General features: G+C 43.7%; 5 protein-coding genes across 7 annotated transcripts; 3 read left to right on the forward strand and 2 right to left on the reverse strand.

The window, feature by feature from the left end:
* Positions 1-6,103: 6,103 nt before the first annotated feature.
* Positions 6,104-7,197, forward strand: LOC115764200. The gene is made up of 2 exons (XM_030707088.1): positions 6,104-6,486; positions 6,540-7,197. The coding sequence occupies exons 1-2, from the start codon at positions 6,104-6,106 to the stop codon at positions 7,195-7,197; spliced, it is 1,041 nt and encodes a 346-aa protein (XP_030562948.1).
* A 655-nt stretch (positions 7,198-7,852) lies between these two features.
* LOC115764222 (bromodomain-containing protein 8) lies at positions 7,853-10,902 on the reverse strand. The gene is made up of 3 exons (XM_030707136.1): positions 10,228-10,902; positions 8,891-9,988; positions 7,853-8,835 (listed from the first exon to the last, which is right to left on the reverse strand). The coding sequence occupies exons 1-3, from the start codon at positions 10,847-10,849 to the stop codon at positions 7,898-7,900; spliced, it is 2,658 nt and encodes an 885-aa protein (XP_030562996.1). The 5' UTR covers positions 10,850-10,902; the 3' UTR covers positions 7,853-7,897.
* A 331-nt stretch (positions 10,903-11,233) lies between these two features.
* LOC115764224 (CDGSH iron-sulfur domain-containing protein 2 homolog) lies at positions 11,234-12,532 on the forward strand. Its single transcript, XM_030707138.1, has 3 exons — positions 11,234-11,388; positions 11,937-12,157; positions 12,216-12,532. Exons 1-3 carry the CDS (start codon positions 11,292-11,294, stop codon positions 12,294-12,296), a joined length of 399 nt encoding a protein of 132 aa, XP_030562998.1. The 5' UTR covers positions 11,234-11,291; the 3' UTR covers positions 12,297-12,532.
* A 263-nt stretch (positions 12,533-12,795) lies between these two features.
* Positions 12,796-14,984, reverse strand: LOC115764223 (elongation factor 1-gamma). Its single transcript, XM_030707137.1, has 3 exons — positions 14,892-14,984; positions 14,599-14,748; positions 12,796-14,229 (listed from the first exon to the last, which is right to left on the reverse strand). The coding sequence occupies exons 1-3, from the start codon at positions 14,961-14,963 to the stop codon at positions 13,123-13,125; spliced, it is 1,329 nt and encodes a 442-aa protein (XP_030562997.1). The 5' UTR covers positions 14,964-14,984; the 3' UTR covers positions 12,796-13,122.
* Positions 14,985-15,090: 106 nt separating this feature from the next.
* Positions 15,091-21,574, forward strand: LOC115764171 (ubiquitin carboxyl-terminal hydrolase 1). 3 transcript variants are annotated; one of them, XM_030707057.1, is made up of 5 exons: positions 15,091-15,487; positions 17,159-17,682; positions 17,747-18,797; positions 18,855-19,467; positions 19,527-21,574. In XM_030707057.1, the coding sequence occupies exons 2-5, from the start codon at positions 17,202-17,204 to the stop codon at positions 20,694-20,696; spliced, it is 3,315 nt and encodes a 1,104-aa protein (XP_030562917.1). In that variant the 5' UTR covers positions 15,091-15,487; positions 17,159-17,201; the 3' UTR covers positions 20,697-21,574. The 3 variants fall into 3 exon arrangements, with proteins under 3 accessions (XP_030562917.1, XP_030562916.1, XP_030562918.1); XM_030707056.1 differs by having other exon boundaries at positions 17,191-17,682; XM_030707058.1 differs by having other exon boundaries at positions 15,091-15,234; positions 17,191-17,682.
* The last annotated feature ends 1,117 nt before the right edge of the window (positions 21,575-22,691 follow it).

A 22,691-nucleotide genomic window follows, 5' to 3' on the forward strand; every position in this document is an offset into this window, starting at 1 on the left:
CTTAATTCGAAGCTTGAAGCTTGATTCATTCATATCGCGCGCACACACACACACAGATACAAATGCAAATGTATATACAATACGCTCGGGATAAAAAAGCGAGCGCACGAATGAAGAGAAGGGTGGGGGAGGGGGCGGGGAGTGTGCGGGGGCCTGATTGAGCCAATTGAGCTATGAAAACCGATCAAAACGGGCCCCAATTGAAATTGTTGCCAGGCACGAGCAAAATGACATGAAATGATATCCAAAAAAAAAAGTGACCGAAAAACCGAACCAAGCCCATAAAACCAAGAAATCCAACAATCACCAGAAGGAGCCACAAGAGGCCCAGGAGAAGGTGAATGTGCCGGAGGATGATGAGGAGGAGGAGAGAAGGAGGCGGAGGCACACACACACCAGTCAAATGCCACAGAAAGTCGTGCACTGGCAATAATCATTGCTTCCAGGATGGCATGGGATGGATCAAATGCTTCAGCTTGGCGAGAGAAAGGGAGAGGCTGCAGCTGCTGCCTGATATATTTTTTTTTGGTTTTTTTTGCTCTTCTCTGACTCTATTTTGTCGGCGAACATGGATCTAGTGCACGGTTGTTCATGATTAAGTTCGTGACTAGATTTCATGCTCGTCTATTAAGTTGGGTCAACAGACACACACACACACACACATAAGAAAAACATGGCCAAGAGGCCATAATAAAGAGAAGAGCAATCAGGCGGGGCTGGCGGCCAGGAGTAGCTGCCATCGGGACACGTCAATTAGCCCAAAACGCATTAACTCCTTTGTAATGTGAACGGACATTAAATACATAATTCGGACATAAGAAACAGCTTGTGAAAAGTCTACGTACAGTCCACAAATTGTTAAAGAACATCCATTTAGTTATACGGATTACTATGGGCTTACTTTGTGGATGCATTATTTCCACCCATATTTGGACCGTGAACGTGAATTCGCTTTAATCAGCAATGAGTAATGTTTAAAATGCTTTAAAGCAGACAAAAAAAGGCTTACACCAGTTATTAACTAACATAAAAACTTATGTCAACAGCTGACAAATAGAATTCGCATTTTTCCATCTAGATTTCGACCATGGACGTGGATTTGCAAAATCTGGATTTGATGCCAAACTCAACTTTAAAAACAAAATGGAACATGTCTCAGTTCAATTTTAATACGTCTTCAAAATCAATTTTTAAGAAATTTATAAAATTTGCATTTACAAATTTTCAATCTATTTCTAAACGAAGATTTTTCCAAATTGATTGAAAAGTAAGTTTCATGTTTATATTTCACTCTTGTGCGTGAAATCTATTTTAAACCATGCTCCAAATCGATTTTAACAGCGATTGGAATACAATTTTCTACGTACTCGCAAACATGGAGCATTAAAATATTTAAAATTCGAGTAGTTTATATTGCAATGTAATTTTCGAACCATTTTCTTTCACTCTTGTGCGTGAAATCTATTTTAAACCCTGTTCCAAATATATTTAACAGTGAATGAAGTAAAATATTTCCGATCATAAAAATCTACTTTTAGACGTTTATATTTAATTTATTAATTTATATTTAAAGCTTTTTCTTTCACTCTTCTGCGTGAATTCTAAACCATTGAATGCGATGCGAATGAAGTATTTGGCAATTACAATTTTCCACCTATTTTCCGATCATGAATTATTACAAATCTGCTTCAAGCTGTTTATTTATATTAATTTATATTTTTATTTATATATAAGGGTAAGTTTAAAACCTTTTTCTGTCACACTTTTCTTTTAAATCGATTTGAACAATATGTGGAAATTACAATTTTCCACTGATTTCCAATCGGTTTGATTTCCTATATCCTTCAAATAGAGTTAAAAGCACTTTCAACTTTCGAACTATTATTATTGTGAGAATATGAATACTGTTAATCAAATCAGCTTCCGATTTGGGCTCTGCCCTAAGCACTAATCAGTTGCATATACATAGACGTACGTACGGATGATTATATTACATGATTGACCCGTGACCCACATAAAATGACAAGCAGAAGCGCGCACGCTCACCCGCAGCTAAAAAAGAACAAGAATCTATAGATGGAAGTTATTGACCTTTTGGCACTGCCGCCAGTTGCAGCAATTTGACCGCATGCTGGCTGACACGCCCCCCACCCCCTTCGGGCTGCCAATCGCCCGCATGCCGCCGTCCCCTGCCTCCATCTCCTGCTGCTGCTGGAGTAGCCTGATTTGTGGGCATTTTATCTGCTTTTTATGGCCAAGCGACACGCGATTGAATATCGAATTGTCGCTGTCGCCGCCCGTTGACAAACGTCTAACACTGTAAATAAATTTTAGAGCCTAGTCTGACGGCGGCTGCTGCTGCTGCTGCTGCTTCTGTTGTTATTGTCGGCGTGTGAACCTATCGACGAGGGGTTGGGCTGTCGCAGTTGCGCCTGCGGGCGCGCTGTCTGTCGCAATCGCATGCGCGCCCAGCGACAAGCAGCACAGAATAACGGCTGTTAATACCCTTGCAGAGGGTATTATAGGTTTGTCTCGAAGTGTGTAACGCATAGAAGGAGACTTTTCCCCGAACCCAGAAACTATATATATTTTCGATCAGCCGACTTGATGTAGCCATAGTCCGTCTGTCCGTTAGTTTGACTATACGTCTCATATATATGTATATGGGAAATCCTATCAACATCGGACCACTATATCATATAGCTGCCATAGGAAAGGTCGGTCGAAAAGTAGGTACAAGCTTCACTTGCCTAATTTCTATTAATCGTATCGTGAAACAGATGAGATCGGCCAAAATATTTGTTTCTCGTCCTTATCCTCTTTCATATGTTTCTTATAGAAATCTTAAAGTCATTAGGGCATAGTTCCAATATATACATATACATATACATATACATATATAAAAAATACGTACGCATATATCGCAATTCTTTTTGCCAGGGCATTTAAACTTCGGCAATCCGAAGATAACTGTTTTGACTTTCTTCTTTGGTTTTTTTTTCTTTTTTTGCCAGTGCTGCCAAGCGACGAGTCTAACAGTGCAACTAACTGTAACACCTGCCGCATTTATAACGTTCAAAGTAAAACTTCAGTTGCCGCGCGCGCACAAGCGAACCCCGGCGGAACACCTTTCAACCCTGAACGCTGCGCGACCCTCTCGCTTACTTCCTTCTTCGTGCTATTGAAATGCCAACGCACTGGAAGGCCAATAAAAAAGTAACGTTTGTTGTGTGTTATTTACATATTTTCAAAATGAGAGTGCTGCTATTTGCAGGCACACACACACACACACACACACACGCGCGCATACACTGAGAGTTTCAACCCCAGCGTGAAAGCCAAGCGCAGTGAATTGCAACGGCGCAAAATTCAACCTCGAACTTCGTAGCTGCTGCGCGGCTTTCCCATTTCCATTTCCTCCTTCCATCCGCAATCCAGCGTCGAGTTGAAGCTGGCGGAGACGTCAAACGTTAAAACTAATTGATATAATAGTTAAAATAACAAACTAACGAGAAAGAAGTTGGCTGTAACAACAGCAGCAGCAGCAGCAGCGACGGCAGCGGCTGCGGCAGCGAAGCCGCAAACAAAGCGAACAAAAAGAGTTTGCCGAGTTGGCTGCGTTGGCGAAGTGCAAAACCTTTCCAATTTGAAAATAGCTGTGTGCTCGTTCCCACAAACAACAACAACCAGAAGAAGAAGAAGAACAACAACAACAAGCACTATGCCTGCAATTGCAGCGTCAAATAGGCGAGAAGTGAGCGGACGCTCGGTCGGTCGGTTGGTCGATCGCCGCAAGCAAGAAGATGACAATGCAGCGATTAAAGCAAAGCAGAACAACGCAAATTGAACTCTGCCCAACGAAGTCTCTGAATCTACTCTTCCAGGCAGCAGCAGCAGTGTCAGCGGCAGCGACAGCGGCAGCTGGAAAAATGCTTGATCCAATGCGCGGCATTTCCGTTTGCCCGTGAGGATGATGCTGCAGCGGCCACTTGTACTATGCTCTTTGCTGTCCAATCGGCCGGACGGGCAAGAAAACTAATCACATTTATTAAATCAAAATAAAATATCTGCGCAATTTATTAAAGCATTTTGTCTGTCTTTTATTTCTTGGCTTAAGTGTTGCGTGCCGAACAGGAGGAAGTAGCTTGGACATTGATATGTGTATGTTCATTTGCCCAGAGGAGAGCACACTAGCAGATGCACTAGATAAGGAACTAAAAAAATAAAAATAATATGAATGCAAGCAAATTACAGTTTTTCACCAACTGCTTAAAGCATTTTCAAAACAGGGCGATAGCTATCGATAGATAAGCCGATTAATCTGTGGTGCTACATGGCGCCAGCTTGTGGCACTTTTCAGCACTAACCAGTGCATGCCGGTCTGACCGATAACAATATACTCGATTATAGTTTCGATACAAAAATTCAAAAGCACAATTGCGCGCGCAACTCTTTATTCAAAATGTTTGTAGGCTAATTAAATGCAATAATTATTTTAATCGCTAATTAGGTTTCGTGCGTTTAATGAATGTAATCTATGCTTTACTAAAACTTATGTATTAGTGATTTTTAGAGTTTTGCTTGCATTTTCATTAATGTTTAGCTTGAGTTGAGCTTGACTTGATGCGATTTGTTTTTAGTTTGAATGCGTCGCTATTCCTCGCACACGTAACATGCAACCAACGTAACGAAGGCGTTGCAGGCAACCGCAATAAATTACCTGTGCAACGGCAGACAGGTACACAGCATAAGTACATATATAAAATTATACACTGTAAGTATGTTATTTACGGCCCGAGCATAAACTCGCTGCAGACATTAATGCCAATTTTATTTGGCTAACTGGCACCGGTTTGCAGACCACCCACCCACCCCCAACCCTAACTAGTTAATGGTTAATTGTAAGCCCTAAAATGCTGCTGGCCATGAACTGATCATGGCTTAGATTGGACCTAGCCTTCGCCTTAACTTGACCACGCTCGAAAAATATTTGGCGTAATTTATGCGCGTATACGCAATGTGGGTTACGGTTACTGACCCACCTCTAACGGCGTCGTATTTGTGCCACACTCACTCGGTTTGTTTATTTGGTTTTATGCGTTTACTTCTCGCACACCAAATCCGTCGGCGACGCAGCCGCAGCCACAGCCGCTGCTGGCCATTGTTATTATTGCTATTAACACGATTTTTGAAAATTTTGTGCTTCATTTTTATAATACCCTGTACACATTGAAAACTAAGGTAGCATTGCTTTGGGACCATGTATGTAACAGGTGGATGTATGTAAAAGTTGCTGCCAATTCAAGGATTTTCTGTCTATAGTCAGAAGTTGTTAACGAGAAATAGCTGAAATTTGCAGCTGATTTGGCTATTTTGTGAATGTGCTATTAATACGATTTTTAAAGTTTTGTGCTTCATTTTTATAGTACCCTGTACTAAAATGGCAAAGAAAGGTATCTTTGCTTTTGGGACAACGCAAGTAACAGGTGGAAGGAGGCCAACACAAGGATTTTCTACCTATAATTGGCTGTTGTCAGCCGGTAATAACAGCCATTTTAAGCTGATTTGGCTATTTATGTGAACATTGTATGCTTTAATTTGTTAATACCCTGTACCCATTGAAAATGTGCAAGAAAAGGGTATCTTTGCTTTGCGATGAGGTAGATGGATCTATGAACAAGTGTAGCCAATTCACGGATTTTCCAGCTATAGTTGGATATAGTCAGAGTTATTCATAACTGCAATTTTAAGCTGATTTAGCTATTTATGCTTCATGTTCATCCCTGTATGATGGGATGAGGCAGAAGAAGGCATATACGAATGAGTGTAGCCAAGTCGAGCATTATCTAGCTATAATTGGCTATTGTCAGCCAGAAATAGCTGCAATTTTAAGCTGATTCGGCTATTGTTGCATGTATCGACAGTGTTTGCAGGGCATCTTAAAGTCGGTGTCTTTTGATTTGCTGCTGTTTCTTTTGTTGGACACTTAGTGGCCAGCGGCTGACTACCGCATTTCGCAGACTTGTTTCAATTTCTGATTGCCGCTCGACTCGTGCGGATCGAACAACAATTTTGGGTATAGTCAGTACTCCGGGTCCGTAAGATGTGGTTGGCTATGCTGCTGCTGCTGCTGCTGCCGCTGCAGTGTCTGGGCGACATGGTGGTGGATGACATATGGAACGCCTTCAGGGCTGTGACCAATGACAGCGCCTTGCTGGAGCACCTGATACCGGAAATGTACGGCGCCAGCATGACAAATGCGAATCCAAGCTTCACATTCAAAATGCCCAACGAGCAGCTGTTGACAATGCAGCGATCCGATTTTGCGGCACCAATCTTTCCGAATATCACAAAGCAGCCGCAGATAATTGTGGAGGGCAACACGCATGCGGTCAAGTCCAGTTCGGGGGCATGGCAGCAGCTGGGTCTGCCGGGCTGGACGGGCGAGCTGGAGCGTCCGGCGGGCTGGCTGGAGCAGACGCACAGGTGAGTATAGCCTAGCTGACCTGGTTGGAGCACTAGCCAAAATCTCTTCACAGGGATGCAGCACAACAAAAACAACAGGAGCCACAGTTAAGCTACCCGCTGCCGGATTATCCACGCACTGAGATTTTACTTGACCTAAAGGGCCAACAGCTGGATGGACGCGTCACGGACATACGCGTCATAGCTGCCAATCCGGCGGAGGCGCAACGCGAGGATCTGCTGAATGCACAGAATGTGTACATTGCGCGCGCCAACGATCCCTTCGGCTACTCCATGAAGTGGGCCTGGAGCAATGAGACGCAGCGGGGCAAACGGGACGTGGCCAAGCTCTACTCGATGATCAAGTGCTCCACCAACTGTGATCCGTTGATCTACAAGGGCTACGGCTGCTATTGCGGCTTTGGGGGTCACGGCGTGCCCAACGATGGCATCGATCGCTGTTGCCGGCTGCACGACAAGTGCTATGGCCAGAGCAACTGCATCTCCTACCTCGAGTACTTTGTGCCCTATGTGTGGAAATGCTATCGCGGCAAGCCGCTGTGCGCCATCGATCACGGCGAGTGGGGTGGCCCGGACTCGTGTGCGGCCCGGCTGTGCCAATGTGATCTGAGGCTCTCCCGTTGTCTGCGCAAGTTCTATTGCCCGAACCGACGCGCCATTTGCCGCTCGTCGCGCACCAGAAGACTCCAAAATCTGATATACTTTGATTAATCTATCAATCTGTCAATTCCTTCTCAGCTTGTTTGTAGCCAATTTGTGTTCGAAAAGCTAATTTAGCCATTTCTAATAGCTATTTTAACGTTGAATTCAGCTATTTTTTAATGGAGCTTACACAACACTGGTCTGCAATTGTAGCTAACACTGAAAGTACGAATCACTTCGATTACATTTTTAGTTTTCTAAACGGAAGTCCTTTTCGTTGTGTTCCTATGTATATAGAAGAGTTTACGAAGAGTTAGACTTAAATAAAATTTTCAACTATTCAATGAAAATTTTAAACTTATATTATTGGAAATGATATTATTCATTATTATCATTTGAAACTCATTTTTAAAAAATATTTTTCCATTGTATTGAAGAATAATATCTCTAAAAATATTGTATATATTTTTATTGTAAGTAAAAAAGTGGAAGTGATTTATGGATGTGGTATATAAACGGGCTATTCAGAGAAGTTTGGATTAAGTTTGGATCTTATTGTTTTTGAAAGGTTTAAAAATAGTTTTTGTCATTAAATGTACGAAAATTGGATAATTATATCCTGAAAATTGGATTATTGCATTTCTTCGCTTTCTGTAGATGTTGGGTTAATGAACCGGAACTGGAACTGGAACCAGTTAAAAAGTTTATCAAGTGTATTTTCTGATTTGGATTTATGTTTATCTTAATCATGATTTATGTTAATCTTAGTCTAATGATGCCTTTGGCTCTTGCGCGAACCGCTGCGCGCCTTGTTGCCGGCAGGCGTGCGCTCCTTGTCCTTCTCCTTCTCCGCCCTGCCGCTGGTGCTGCTGGCGGAACTATTGTCGGATGCCGTTTGGCTGCACGTGGCAAACTCCTTGAGGGAGCGGCTCTCCTGCATGAACAGCAGCGCCGTCTTGTGCTGCGTGGTCTGTGGCTTGTAGATGAGCAGCAGATTCTGGCACATGAGCACCACGTCTCGCTGCAGTTCGCTGATGCTGCGCAGATGGCCGGAGTCGATGTTGCGCTTAATGGTGGGCAGGTCCATGGGTCGCAGGCATAGCTCCGTCTGCTTGTGCGGATGCTCGTCGTGAAAGGCGCGTCGAAAGGGCGATGCATACTTGCTCTCCAGCAGTGTGCTGTAAATGGCCAGGAAGTGCTTCTTGGAGGCGCCGCGCGTCTCGCGACGATCGTCGGTGTGCTCACTGGACGCCGGAGAATTGGGTATGCTGTCTATAAGCGGCGTAGAGGAGCAGCGCCTGCGCGTACTAGACCTGGCTGTTATCGACTGATCGCTGGCCGTTGTCGTATCATCATCCACCATGGGACTCTCGGAGCGATCCCGATGCGGCAACTTGCGCAGCAACGGCGGTCGTGCCGGCACCGGCGCAGGTGCGGGTGCAGGTGTGCTGTTTATACCCGAGCCGCGGGGCGGCGTCTGACGCGTCATGTGGCTGGACTCGGCATCGGGTTTGCTTTCAGTGTGTTGCTTGGATGATTTGGCGCTGTGGCGTGTGGGCTCATCCGTCTTGCTGCTGTCTGTCAGCGAGGAGGTTTCCTCATCTGTGTCGTGCACCGAACTGGCAGCCGTGGGCCCAGGCGTTTTCAGCTCTGTGTTGGCCTCGACTGCAGCTTTCTCTGCCTCCTTGTTGGACTCCTCCTTGGGCGCTGCAAGTAATACATAAGCTTGAATGGAGATCTTTGAATCTAGGCTTGGGCTTACCTTCGCTAATTGCCTCTGCTTGCTCAGCTTTGGCATCTGGCTCCGCCAACTGGGCAGAATCTTCGGGTTTTCTGCTAGTCTCGGCTGTGTCGCTTACAGCCGCAGGCGACTTGACGGCTGCCGTTTCCACTGCCTCCACCGGATCGGCCACTGCCACAGCTGAGGTCTGTTCCCGAACTGCATCCTCACTGGAGCTGCTGGCAATTGTTATGGTCTCGGTCAGCTCATCCTCGACAGCCGCCTCATCAGGAGCTGTCTCTGTGCTCTCGACAGACTGCTGATTGCGGTCTTTGCTTTCCTGCGAAGCCACTGCGGCCAGCGGTATATTGTCATTGGAGTCATCACTGGAACCAATCACCACTTCCTGCGCTTTCTGCTGTGTAGGCGATGGGACACAGTCGTCACCCTTTAAAGCATTGAGGACAACCTCAAAGTCAACTACCTCAGCTTTGGCTGACGGCGCAACGGGTGAGACCACATTGTCCACATCCTTAAGTATTTCTTCATCAATGACGCCGGCGATATCAATGTCTATATCGTTTATTATGTCGTCCATGTTTTTGAACACCTCAAGCAATTGTTGCGTCTCGGCATCCGATTCATCTGCGATATCGTCGGCGGCCGGCGCAGCGTCCAGCTCTGCAGTAGCTTGTTTTTGACTGGAGTTGAGCTCATCATCCACAGGCTTAGCTGGCGTCTCGTTCACCTTAGCTCCAGCTGCTGCACCTCCAGCTACTTTATTCTTCTCCAGCAGCATGGACAGCGTCGGTGCTGCCTGTGAGGGACTGCGTCCAGTTATAGCCACCTCAGCTACAGGTGGTCCGCTTATGGGCCGCGTCATAAATGCCGGGTCGTTTGGACTTTTCAATATGACTGCCGGCTGATTGGGCATGGCGCTGGCGCCGCTTGTCAGCAGCGAGGTTATCGTTGGCGCCGCTGCCGTCGCGCGCGCCACGCCTGCTCCACCGGAACTACCCGTTGGCGATGTGGCATTGTTACTGTTGCTGCTGCTGCCACTGCTGCCGCCGGGCGATTTGAGCAGCGATGTTAACAAAGGCGCGGGGGCCGCGGGTTGCTTGTTATTGTTGTTGTTGTTGCCTGGAAGTAGGTTTATAATTAGTAATGCATTGATTACAGATAGGAAACGCTTTCTTGCACGGACAGTATGTAAAATGCTTTAAAATAGCACACTGTCTGGCGACCAGTGTTGTCAACTGCCGCTACTGAGCAGTAGCTGAGTCGAATGAAAATAGCTGACTTGGCCACACTGGGACTCAACTTTTTCTCTATTTACATCGTGTCCAACTTTCTGCACTCAAACAAAGTTAGAGACTTACCTGCAATATCCTCCACATCCATATCGACGGATGTTGTGTCTGCGACCAGGTTGGAGCGTCTTCCGCTGCCACTGTTGTTGCGCCAGTTGCCCGAAATGTCTTTCTTGCGCTGCTCACGCTCGCGCATGCGATTCTCCAGCTTCATTTCGTCAATGCGCTTGGTTTCCTGCTCCTTTTCGATTTCCTGCCACATTTGTTGCAGCTGCTGCTCGCTCATCTCATCCGATTGCAGTGTCTCGATTTCCCGCTGCACCTGGCTATACAGCTCCTGATCGCGACGCATCTGAGTTTTGATCTCCAGCAAACGCTCCTCCGTTAGCCGGCGCAGCAGCAGCTCTGTAGGCGTCTCCACGGCCACAGTGGCTGGCGAGGAGAAGCCGCTGCTGCTTTCGTTAGTGCGCTTCTTGCGTTTGGTTGTCTCCACCGTTTCCAGCAGGTGGCCATACTGCACGGCACAATTCTTTTGCGAGTACCAATCCGCCGGTCGAGCGCTGCCATTGCCGCAAACAGATTTTAGCGTGCGGCTAACTGTTATCCAGTTCTGGTCACCGCTGCACGAAACTGCCGAGGCCAGGCATAATTGTTCACGTTTGGACCAAGTGTCCAGCGGAGTACGGCTCATTTGTTAACAATATTTTTATTTAAATGCAGCAAAAAATTATTTCGCCACAGCTTTGTATGCACTGTTAGAGATGAGTATTTTCGAAGTAACTGTTACTAGGTCCGTAAACTAAACTTTGCTGTTGGTGGGTAGCATTACGCTGTAAATTTAAAGAAACTTAGGCAATAATTATATATAATAATAAATTACCACATAACTAAATCGTTTGTTAATTTATCAACACCACAAATGAAGTTGCATGTAAATGCACATTTTATTCTTTTGTACTATACTTTTTGGTACTTTTGTTATTTTTAAATGTGAATAATAAGTATTTTTGTAGTTTCCACCTACGGTCACACTGATCATCAACACAACAACAATTGAAATAACAACCCACTTCAGATTTTTTTGTGTACTGTATTTGTGTAATAAATATACAAAAAAAAAAGTTTATATAAAAATGCAATCAGTCTCGCAGGTCGTTAAAACAAGTCTGCCAAATTATTTGTCCAGCTTGCCGATACCCAACACTTTTGGCGGCTGGTTTCAGTTATCATGTGAGTGCCACGCGTGTTCGAACATTGGAACTCAACTGAAGGGCGCCCTAAATAATAAATATGCAACTACTTAAAAGATAAAATGACGTAGCCAAAAGGCATAAGCTTTGCTTAAAATATGCCCTGTGGCCTTGTGACATGAGCTTACCTCTATAAGTGCCCATATTCAGCGGTGATCCCAGTGCAGCTGCTCACCTGGGCCAACTTATTATGCAACATTTGGGTCAAACTCGCGCCATTGCTGAAATTTGTTGTTTGTGTAAAAAACGAGCATTTTTAATTGAAAAGCTTGCCATAATTTTATCTGCTGCATAGATAAACAACTGGCAATTTGATAAGTCAAAATTGGTGCCCATAAAAAGCTCCCACAACGGACAGATCCTTTAGCCAGACAATTTAATCTCAAGATATTATAAATTTTTGGAATAAACCAGAAATTAACTTTGTTATTAAACCCTCCGTGTGTGCCCATATCGGCTCATTTAAAAACTAGACCGAACTGCTTCAAAAATATATCTAATCCAAGAGCTGTACGTTTTTTGTTGCAGTTAAGGATTGGCTAGCACTCATTCCACCCACCGCTGTCGTTGTCGGCATCGGCTATGTCTCGTACCGTGCCTTCTGTCCCAAGGCGCACGCAAAGTGCAAATCCGGCAGCGGTCACTGCAATGATCACATACGCAAACATGAGGCTAAAGTCGTGGACATGATTGACATTGAGAACATTGCGGACAAGGCCGCCTTCTGCCGCTGCTGGAAGACCAAGAACGTGAGTACCACAGGACATATAATCCATCTGATTTATTCTGCCATGTTCTGCTCCACAGTGGCCCTACTGCGATGGCAGCCATGCCGCTCACAACAAGGACACGGGCGACAATGTCGGACCGATTGTGTTCAAAAAGTAAAAACGAGTGCCTGGCTCCTGTGATGGTCCATCGCATTGTCAGTTCGATGAGCGACGCGTTTTTTTTCTAGCATTTCCTTGTTGATATTCATGTAGAGCTGCAGCTAATTTGCAATCGTAAATTGTTTAAATTCTATAATTTTGTTCAACCTATGCGTACTGTAAGCAATAATTGATCGCATTAACTCAAAAGAAGCCAATAAAGATTGCCTGAATGAATCAAATTCATAAAACACAGATATTCCAAACCATTTTCAATTCCTCAAATAAATTTGCACACAAATTCATCTTTCAGTTCCTAACTCGATGATTCTGTAAGCGAAGCCCTTTAAAGAGAGAAGCCCGAGTCCCTATCACATATGTAGGAAAGCTCAATTATTAACAAATTTAGCTTCAAGCTATCTTTCCAATTAGATTATCGTGACATACATCTTATCAGAAACGGACTACTCTAATAGTATGCCACACTATATAATAGTGTGTATTTAATATTCATTTAATTTTAGTAGAAAACGCATATTTATTTTTATTCCCGTATAAGTTATTAGATGTCTGATCGGTTCGACATCTAATGTGTGTGTGTGTGTGTGTGTTTTAAACGCAATTACAAAACAATTCTTCAGTTATTGAAAATGCAGAAGGCTGAAACATGAAATACCAAAAATTTCGGTGTGCTGAGCAAACCAGGACAATATGTATTTTAGATGTTTACACAGCACGACGTTTTCGACTCTCATTCATAATTACTAATCAGTTGGAACTTAGAAATAGGCATCGTGCCTGCTGCAGCTGCTGCATTTTGAATCTCGGAGAATTTGTATTGCAATCTATTTGAAAATCTTGCCCTGATTGAATTTGCGACCGTCCTTATCGGTGCCGGTCCATGAGAAGTACTGGGTAACAAGCTTCTTGGTTTCCTCGCTCTTAGCATCCAGTTTCTTCCAGTCGTAGACCTCATAGTCGATCTGCCAGTCGGGTGACAGGGTGAAGGCCAGATCCTGTCCGCGCCACACCCACACACCGGAGATGGTGCTGTTGTTGTCGTCGCCAAAGAGGCACACAGAGGCGAATGCCTGTTTGCGCATCTTATCCAGACGCTGGAACATGCCGGTGATGAGATTGCACGACATGAACACCTTGGACAGCTCGTTGCTGTATTTGTATTCGCCGAACCAGATGGAATAGTTCTCGGCATCGAATTTCTCAAAGAAATAGGGAATGGACTTGGCCTCATCCTCGTTGGAGTAAACGCGCTTGAAGTCATCAAAGTTGAAGGTGCCCTTGGGCAAGGCATCGAATGGATCCTTGGATTTTGGTTCAAGAGCCAATGCCTCATCGGCAGCATCGAGCTCTTCAACTTCCTTCTTGGGTGCCTCCTTCTTCTCCTTGGGCTTCTTCTCCTCCTTGGGCTTTTGATTTTGATTTTTGGCCACGAATTCAGCATACTTCTTGGGATCGTAGACCAGTGCCTTCTCGCACAGCTTAAAGTCCTTGAGGACAGCCTTAACCTGGGGCTGGTTCAAAATGGTCAAGAACCAACGGTTCAAGTTGACATAATCACGTCGTGCGTTAGGCTCCAGAACATTCTCATATAAATGCAACAGGGTGCAGAATACAATAATATCGGCCAGAGTGATGCGTTCACCGACGAGGTAGGTAACATCCAACAGCTTCTTGTTCAGCTGCTGCAGCACAACCTCCACATCCTGCTTCACTTTAGCGACGTTCTTCTCCTGCGGCAATATGCCCAACAGTGGGAATACCAAAGCACAGGAGGCAGGCAAGATTTCGGTGTCAGCAAACGAGGCCCATTGCTGTACCTGAGCCTGCACAAAGGGGCATTTGCCACCGCGCAGCTCCTCGTTGGCCAAAAAGAAGGCAATGGCATTCGACTCGGTTAAGTATTTGCCATCAGCGGTCTCAAAAGCTGGCACCTAAAAAAAAAAAAAACGTTGCAAATTTCAAATTAGGAAATTCCAAGCGCTGCCACATCGTCGAAAATGACATAAATCTATGCAAAGGCCGGCAGCACAACGTTTCTTATTTGCAAATATTTTCTTTTGCCAATCATGTATTAAGTGTTAATAAAAACTTACATTCGCATTCAAATGGTAATATTTGTCATTAACGAAACATATTTGCAAAATATCGTTTTTGCATATAAACGAAGGAGATAACATTTTTGGTTGATGACGTTGCAATGCCGGCTTTTAGGCTCTTTGTTCCACGCCTAACGTCCATTTTTATATGTACATATACATACATATGTGCATATAAAATTGCTTAAGTTAAGTTATGCTCACCTTGCCGCTGGGGAACTTCTTCAGGAATGGCTCGGATTTGTTGGTTTTGCCAAATAAGAAGTTGTCGGCCACTTTCACCTTTGCGCCAGAGTACTGGGCCGCAATGAGTGCCTTGTATGCGCGGAAGTTCTCGGGATAAGTGTAAAGCGTCTGCAATTACGCATGTTGCGTGTAAAAGTTAATTATTAGCAGTTGCCGAAATATATTCTGTACGCGTTGAGCAACAATTTAGCAATTTTTATTGTAGGATTACACAATATTTTACAAATTAAAGCGACGAATTTTTTACTTACTCCAGTCGACATCGTGATTTCTGCCGGAGAGAAAGAAGAAGACGAATTCAATGTTGCCATAGTCGAATACATGTCATGTTATATGTGGAGTGATTCTGTCAGGCAGTATTTCTGTTAAATGAGGAGCATGTTTGGGAATAAATACTGTCAATTGTAACGAGTAAATAAACAGCGAGTGTTATCATCTGCCACCGAGAGCGGCCGTACGCTTACGGCGCATAAGTTTAACACATTTCAGTGCCTAAAAACACATGAAACTATAAATAAAATAAATATTAATGTGTAAGTGCAGCAACGCAACAATGCCCTGAAGTGCAGCAGTGAAGAAACATTTTCTATGCAGGTACAAAAAGTCCTGGGCCGTAAAACGAATACCGCCGCAGTGAAAAAAAAGTGAAAATTCGAGAGTATGGTGTCAGCTTAGCGAGTACGGCGACCGTTGCATGTGTGTGTGCGTGCGTCTTACGTTGCGCTACGTTAACGTTCCAAGTGAAATTTCTTGACAATTGGCAGCGGCAATTGAATTTGTTTATTTTCTCTTAAATCAACGCTACACAGAACATAGCAACTGCCCGCAAATGTTGTTCCCAAAATATGTGAGTTGCATTTAAATACGGGCAATCAAAAAACACACACGCACACACTTACTCGCTTGCAAAATGAATGTCACAGCATCCAGCAAAGTTGCACAGCAAAAGTTTTTTTTTTTGTGTTTTTTTTTGCATCTATTATAACTGTTTACTTTGCTGTTGTTGTCCATTGCTGTGCTCTCTCAACACGTCTTATTGCCGTCGTGTAAATGTGTAACCTTAACATTATCATGCGCTCTTTTTGTCATATGTATTTGCAGCCTATGCGACATGTGACCTTCATTCAAGCAACAAAATCAATAGCAATATACACAGTTAACGTTCACATTTACGTTCACGTTCACTCTTTCTACATTTCATTCGCGTTTCCATTTGTTTGTTGATTTCTGACCTCTGTCTCGCGCCCCCCCAATCATTGCTAGGGCCTACCTCACCAAGCTCAGCTTCCACCCCGCTCAGCCCCCTGCTGTCCACTCGCCGCCATCAATTGTCATCAAGAGCAACAGCAGCCGACCTGGGTGCTCCCCATGATTTACACTTTACTTAATTAGACGTGTGCGGTCACAAGTAATATTTTCAAATTGAAAATACGCCCGGCTTGGCGGAAGCAATGTTAATTGAGTAGGCAAGTGCAGGGGTTGCCACATCTTGTACATATTTACCAAAATTGGTATTTTATTTAATCTGAATCTGGTTCTAGAAAATGTTTCCTTTTTTCTTAATATAGCTTTGAATAACATTTGTATAGTTTTAGTTTTAGCTAAAGAAAACATGTGACCACGAATCAAATCTAACAGTAAGCAATGCAGATTTGTTGTTGACTCACAGCTGTGATTTCAATCTGCAGTCAATGTCTGAAAAGAACCAAGGCTGGGAAGCTTGAAGGGCTTACCACGCGCATTTCTCAGATTTATGTAAGCCCCCTTGTCGTTAGGTTTTTGTTTTTGTTTAAATGAATCATAGGAATCATAAATTATTATACAATTCCTTATCACCTTATCAGACAACTGTTTTTTGACTGTTAACTCTGACGAATGCCCAATCGACATACATACATACAAAAAAATAATATTCACGCGTGTATTTGCTTGCGGCTAATGGCATTGCCTGAAAGCCACACTTAAAACCCCACGCCAATAGCCGTGCTAACTGCTTTTATATTTTGATTAGAGCGTTCCGGTCATAAATTCAAGCTCTTGAAGCTACAGGCAAGGTACGCACACAACAGCAATACCGAACACAGAGTGACCATCTAAATTTAATTCCATAATCATTTGCAGTCAAGGTTGCCACATCTAATACAAATGTACCAAAAATGGTATCTCATTAATTAAATGGTACATTAGATATTTATGTATATGTAAATGCTTATATTTGATTCTTCTACTTCATATTAAGCACATTACAATAAAAGGGATTTAATCATATTTTGAACTGTTTATCTTCAATATAAGAGTACCATTACACATATAATTTTTTCTCGTGTAAACAATTTTGTTAGTTTTATACGCGAAGAATACATCTAATTGGATTTTTACAACACCTACAGCCTTATTTTTAGAGTTGTTAAACACTGCCTTTTAACAATTTTATGTTTATTTCCGTGAACATTTCTCTTGTTGCATTTTCATTTAAGCCTAAGTGTTTGTCTTCGTATACATAAATAACATGCTCCAGAAATTATTTTGCATATTTTGTGACCTTGGCAGGATAATGAAAGATGCACGAATATGACATATATGAGCTGAAAGAGGAACAAGCACGTCTTCCGCCAAGCAGCAGCAGCAGCCCCAATAACAGAAGTCCAAACAACAAGCAACATAAGAATATTTCGCCAAATTCAGAAACAATACAGACATCGAAAGCTTCCACAAAATCCACAGCCACAGACACCGACGAACCGTCGTCGCCAACTTCAACATACTCGGCCATTTATCCGGCAGTTCAGGAGTACGTGGATCAAGTTGTCCAGCCGCCAACACCAGCGGCCAAAGGCGTTGAGTTGGTGCCGAAGCGCAAACGTCAGCGTCGCGTTTATGTGGCTGAGTTTTCGCGCTGTGCCAGTCTAAGATCCCGTCAAGCGGCTCCAGTTGACGTACTCGTGCCGGAGATATCGGAGACAACACCTCCGCCACCGCCACCGGCACAAACATCACCCACGCCCACAGAGGCGACAGAGTATCATAAGTATATAAAACTAGGTAAGTGGTTGGAGTAAATCCACTTTGCAAACGATTTGCTAACAACTGGATCCGCATTTCGCAGAACATTTTAAGCCTGAGTTTTGGAATCGCATTGAGGAGGAGCCGGAGCCAAAGTTAACTGGCAAAAGGAGACGCGGCGGCGTCGGCGGTCGAAACCGAAAGCGTCGCAACAGGATAGAGCTAGATTTGAATTTCTCAGCAGAGACAGCGGCGGCCATTGCGGCAGCTCAAATTGAGCTTGATTCGGGCAAACCGGTGTCACGCGCCTTTCGTAAACGCAAACGCAGCTGCAACATGTCCCTATACGATCGACGCTATCAGACGTCCAATGACGAGCAGCGGCGCGTGGCCAATGGTTATGCACCAGTCGTAAGTGGACTGCGTGCCGGCAATGCAGCCGGTGCACCCGAGGTCGATACACCAGAACTGCAGAGCCATCAGTATTATGTGCCCGTCACTGGCAGCAATTTAAGCGGCGCACCCACTGGCCCCGGACTCAATGGCAGTGGAGTAACGGCTCTGAATCATGTGCCCACAATGGGTACGCTGTGTAATATTGGCAACACATGCTATCTGAATTCCGTGGTGTATACGCTACGATTTGCGCCGCACTTCTTGCATAATCTGCATCATCTCATTCATGATCTGCATGTGGTGCAGCAGACAATAGTGCGTCGGCACAATGCCAAGTCGGCATCGCTGGGCCGCAATGTGAGCGGCGGTGGTCAATTAGAGCATGCGCGCAGCTGGAGCAGCAAAGATCTGGCCAACGCCGATCCGTACATTAGCAGCACCAGCAATGGCAGCGGCAGCGGCAGCGGCACCAACAGCACCAGCACCAGCAGTGGCAGCAGAAAGTCATCGCATCAATCGGTTAGCGAGAAATTGCATGAGCTATATAACAACCTGCACGGCAATGAGATGATCGATTCGAGTGAGCCCTACCATGCGGACACCCTGCTGCATGCCATACAGGATGTCAATGCCACCTTCGAGGGCAATCAGCAACAGGATGCGCACGAGTTTTTAATGTGCGTACTCAATTGTATACGCGAAACGAATCAGTCGCTGATCAAGGCCATTGGCGACTGTCCAGAAGTCATTGCGAATGGGTGAGTTGAGCTCTGCAGGTCACATTGGATACTGACTAATTGCTTCTATTTATGCAGCTATATTGCCAATCCAGATGATACGGACACGGTTGATGCCCTGGACCGCACGGATGTGGGCAATCATGCGCTGATGGGCGCCTCTGGCAATGGCTCGATAGCAACTAGTCAAACTCAAAGTACCACGACAACAAAAACATCATTTTTCTCACGCAAATCAAAGAGAAAAGACGAAGTGAAATCCTCAAAAGCGACACGATTGCAGTCACCGCTCAAGGATAATAGTCCAACCACAGCCGGCGGCGGTGGCATGGCAAGCACACATGCCGCCTCCAATAGTCTTTTCTATTTGAATACAGTCGATCTCAGCGGTGCTAGCGCTGCGGCAACAGCTTCAGCTGCATCGAACGCACCAGCAAAATATTCCAGTGATGATGAAATTAATACGGCTAGTCTGCTTAAGGATAAAATGCGCCTGGAGGAGCGCATACGTGAGCTGAATCTAAACTTTTTCAGCTCCGACTTTGAGGGCATTGTAGTGCTGACCACCAAATGCTTGAGCTGTGAGACAATTACACGTCAGAAGCAGGGCATGCTAGATATTTCAGTACCTGTGCCGATTTCGGGCTATGACAATGCCGAATTGCAGGAAAAACCCAGCGCCTATATACAGGTAAGTGGGCGTCCATTGGAGCTGTAAATTCATGATTAATTGGCATTGGTTTCTTGCAGAACTCATGCATAACACGTGAATATTTTCGCGGCGATAATAAATACAGCTGCAATCAGTGTACGGGCTACACTGAGGCCATACGCTCCATATCGTACGAGGTGCTGCCGCGTCTATTGGTCATCCAGCTGAATCGCTTCTCGGGCGGCATGGAGAAGGTTAGCACCTATGTGCCCACCACATTCACGCTGCCCTGCTTCTGTGCCAAGTGCTGTGAGCTGAGCGATGCCAACAAGCTGCATGTCTATAAGCTGTACAGCGTTATCACGCATGTGGGCGCCACGTTAACCGTGGGTCATTATATAGCATACACCTGCTTTCTAGATTTGGCCAGTGATTATGTCAACTGTCCCAAGGATCGTCGCAATGCAACAACCAGCGCACAGCAACAGCAGTCAGCGGCGACAGCGGCAGCTGGCAATGAGAATGCGGCGCCGAGCAATAATGGCAGCAGCAGCATTTCCAGCACGCCCGTCGTCTCGGCGGCCGCCTCGGCGTTGGCCTCGTCGGGCACCAGCTTGATAAAGAAAATGAAATTTGGACGCAGCAAGGCATCCAGCAGCGGGGACATGAGCAAAAATGTGAAGCAACTAAATGGCCTGACCAGCAAGACGATCACCAATGGCATTGGCAAGCTGAGCATGAACACAACATGTCATGGCGTCAACTGTTGCGCCATGCGTCTGTGCTGCAGCCAACAGGCCAGCACCGCGGGCAGCAATAGCGCCAGCAGCAGCGATTTCAGCGAGGAATCCCTGCAGAATGGCAGCAACAGCAATCTCAGCTATGGCAGCGTGGCCAACAATTGTGCGCCATATCCCACGGGCTATGGCAGCACGGGACGTGGCGGTGTCAAGGCCAACTATGCACAGAGCAGCAGCGAACCCATTTGGTATATGTGCGACGATGATAAGATCAAGGCGATGACACAGCGTGAATTTGAGGAGCTGCTGTCGCCGACGCGCAAAATCACAATAACACCATATTTGCTGTTCTATGCACGATTCGATCTGCAGCAGCCGGCGCAGACGACGCCGCCCAAGTCGTGCGCATCATCGACGCCAACACCAACGCCGGCGATGTCGTCCGCAGCAGCAGCAGCAGCATCGGCGCAGCCACCGCAGAGCACCTGGTCGAATGATAGCCTGCAAGGGGGCCTGCACAAGATTTGAAAGGTTTTTGCAACGCTGCGGCTGGCCATCAAATGTAAAACGGATGTGTCCAAAGGCAGCATTAAGTAAGCAACTATATGCATAGAGAGCAGCTATATGGGAACTTACATTAATTAACACACACACACACACATCTATATATATATATATACAAACATATACATACGTCTCTTAGTTTAGGTCACACAAGTGTGCGCATAAGTTGAAGCAGAAGTCTGTTTGTTAAACAATGTACACGTTTAAGCTCTATCGTTTATCTACATGCATAAAGGAAACAACAAAAAAAAAGGAAACTACATTTAATAGCTCTTATATACGAAAAGAAATTTGTTTAAAACTAAATAACCTTATCGACTGAAGCCAGCTAAAACCATGTAGGCTAGTGGTCCAGTTAAAGCCCAAAGGCTAACAAAGATTCAATTCAGTTCGACATATGGCATTTAGAATGCAATTACGCGTTCAGTTTGAGAAAGTTGTACTTTTAATTAATTTTTTCTCTATATTTTGTATTTTAGTTTTATTTATGTGTTTTGCATTAAATATTGTTTTTGCTATTACTTGTCTATGACATTACAAAAAGTGCAACATAACAACTGCATTTTGTATTCATTTGTTACAAAAACAATTTAAAAAAAAAAAGAAAATGAATAACAAGATCACAGCTAAAATTGTAAACACGAATTTAACACGTTAAGAACGCTATTCAAATATTGTTTTGCGCCTCGTTATAAAAGAAAAAAAAAAAACACACACACACAATTTCGATAAGCAGTTTGTAAATGAACAGAAACAACAAAAAAGCTCAACTCAATATTATTAACTAAGAGAAAAATAATAAACATTTTTGGCAATTTTGTGCATAATTTTCATATTGAAATAAGCTTAAAGGCAGTTTAAAGTAAAAAAACAAACATTTCGTAATTCAAACAGTAGTTAAATATTTTGTTCTACATTTACATCAACAAATATATACGTACATATTTAAAGAATCGATATCAATGCATCTGGACATAACAATTATATATATATATACATGTATATATATATAAGGATATAGGCCCATGCATACATATATCAAGTGTTAAATAGTTGTTACAATTTAATGCAATACCAATAAAACGCCTTTTCATTAAGGAAATTGACAACAACAACAACACATAAAAGAAGAAGCAGAACAACAAGAACAACAACAACAACACACACACACACACACACACGCTCACAAAAGTGCATGTAATTAAAAATCAATCAGAGAATTGTTATAAAATTTAATAAAATAGTTTTTATTGATGTTTTTCAAATGACGAAACTAGACAAGAAGCAAAAATAAAATAGCAACAATAAAAGCCACACACAACTTCATGCATGTTAACACACACACACACACACACACGCATACGCATACACGTACGCTAATTGTAATAAATCAAAATAAAAAACAATTTCAAAAATAATAAATACTTTATGCAATCTGTTTAGCTTTTTAGTTAACAATTTAGTTTCTTGCTTTTCAGGAGCGCTGCTTTAGTGATATTAACATTTACACACACACACACACACACACACATACATATTTATTTAGCTTGTAATTAAATTTGTAATTTATAAAATTAACAATAATTCCAATGAAAACAAAAACAACAACAAATCTTAAAAGTGCAACAATTGAACTTTACACAGTTGTGTTTAAGTAGCGCCGTTCGATTCCAATAACGATTATTATTATGATTAATTATGATTATTTTTATTGATTAGCATTAATGAACATGCTTAACTAAATATACGAAATATACAAAATACTATATATGTATATGTGTGCATCTCAATAATGCCCGCTCGCTTTTCGAGTTCAAATTTCACTTCAGATATTTGTTTATACCCTTTAAAATCAATTAAAAGCGGACCAAATGGGTATTATGTTTTTGTCAAAATCTATGTGACGGCCAGAAGAAAGCATCGTTGACCAGATAAGCCATATATATTCTTAATTAGTAT

Source organism: Drosophila novamexicana, unplaced genomic scaffold, assembly GCF_003285875.2.
Source record: "Drosophila novamexicana strain 15010-1031.04,08,12 unplaced genomic scaffold, DnovRS2.1 tig00000817-arrow-arrow-pilon, whole genome shotgun sequence".
Taxonomy (NCBI): Eukaryota; Metazoa; Arthropoda; class Insecta; order Diptera; family Drosophilidae; genus Drosophila; species Drosophila novamexicana.

Bases quoted from the DNA above. Each gene is read 5' to 3' on its own strand.
- LOC115764171 (XM_030707057.1), top strand. From the start codon at position 17,202: ATGCACGAATATGACATATATGAGCTGAAAGAGGAACAAGCACGTCTT. The intron at 17,683-17,746 runs GTAAGTGGTTGG...CGCATTTCGCAG, and splicing joins TCATAAGTATATAAAACTAG to AACATTTTAAGCCTGAGTTT. The intron at 18,798-18,854 runs GTGAGTTGAGCT...CTATTTATGCAG, and splicing joins CCAGAAGTCATTGCGAATGG to CTATATTGCCAATCCAGATG.
- LOC115764200 (XM_030707088.1), top strand. From the start codon at position 6,104: ATGTGGTTGGCTATGCTGCTGCTGCTGCTGCTGCCGCTGCAGTGTCTG. The intron at 6,487-6,539 runs GTGAGTATAGCC...ATCTCTTCACAG, and splicing joins TGGCTGGAGCAGACGCACAG to GGATGCAGCACAACAAAAAC.
- LOC115764222 (XM_030707136.1), bottom strand. From the start codon at position 10,849: ATGAGCCGTACTCCGCTGGACACTTGGTCCAAACGTGAACAATTATGC. The intron at 9,989-10,227 runs GTAAGTCTCTAA...ACCTACTTCCAG, and splicing joins GGATGTGGAGGATATTGCAG to GCAACAACAACAACAATAAC. The intron at 8,836-8,890 runs GTAAGCCCAAGC...TATTACTTGCAG, and splicing joins AGCAGAGGCAATTAGCGAAG to CGCCCAAGGAGGAGTCCAAC.
- LOC115764223 (XM_030707137.1), bottom strand. From the start codon at position 14,963: ATGTATTCGACTATGGCAACATTGAATTCGTCTTCTTCTTTCTCTCCG. The intron at 14,749-14,891 runs GTAAGTAAAAAA...GCGTAATTGCAG, and splicing joins AAATCACGATGTCGACTGGA to ACGCTTTACACTTATCCCGA. The intron at 14,230-14,598 runs GTGAGCATAACT...TTTTTTTTTTAG, and splicing joins AGAAGTTCCCCAGCGGCAAG to GTGCCAGCTTTTGAGACCGC.
- LOC115764224 (XM_030707138.1), top strand. From the start codon at position 11,292: ATGCAATCAGTCTCGCAGGTCGTTAAAACAAGTCTGCCAAATTATTTG. The intron at 11,389-11,936 runs GTGAGTGCCACG...TTTTTGTTGCAG, and splicing joins CGGCTGGTTTCAGTTATCAT to TTAAGGATTGGCTAGCACTC. The intron at 12,158-12,215 runs GTGAGTACCACA...TCTGCTCCACAG, and splicing joins GCTGCTGGAAGACCAAGAAC to TGGCCCTACTGCGATGGCAG.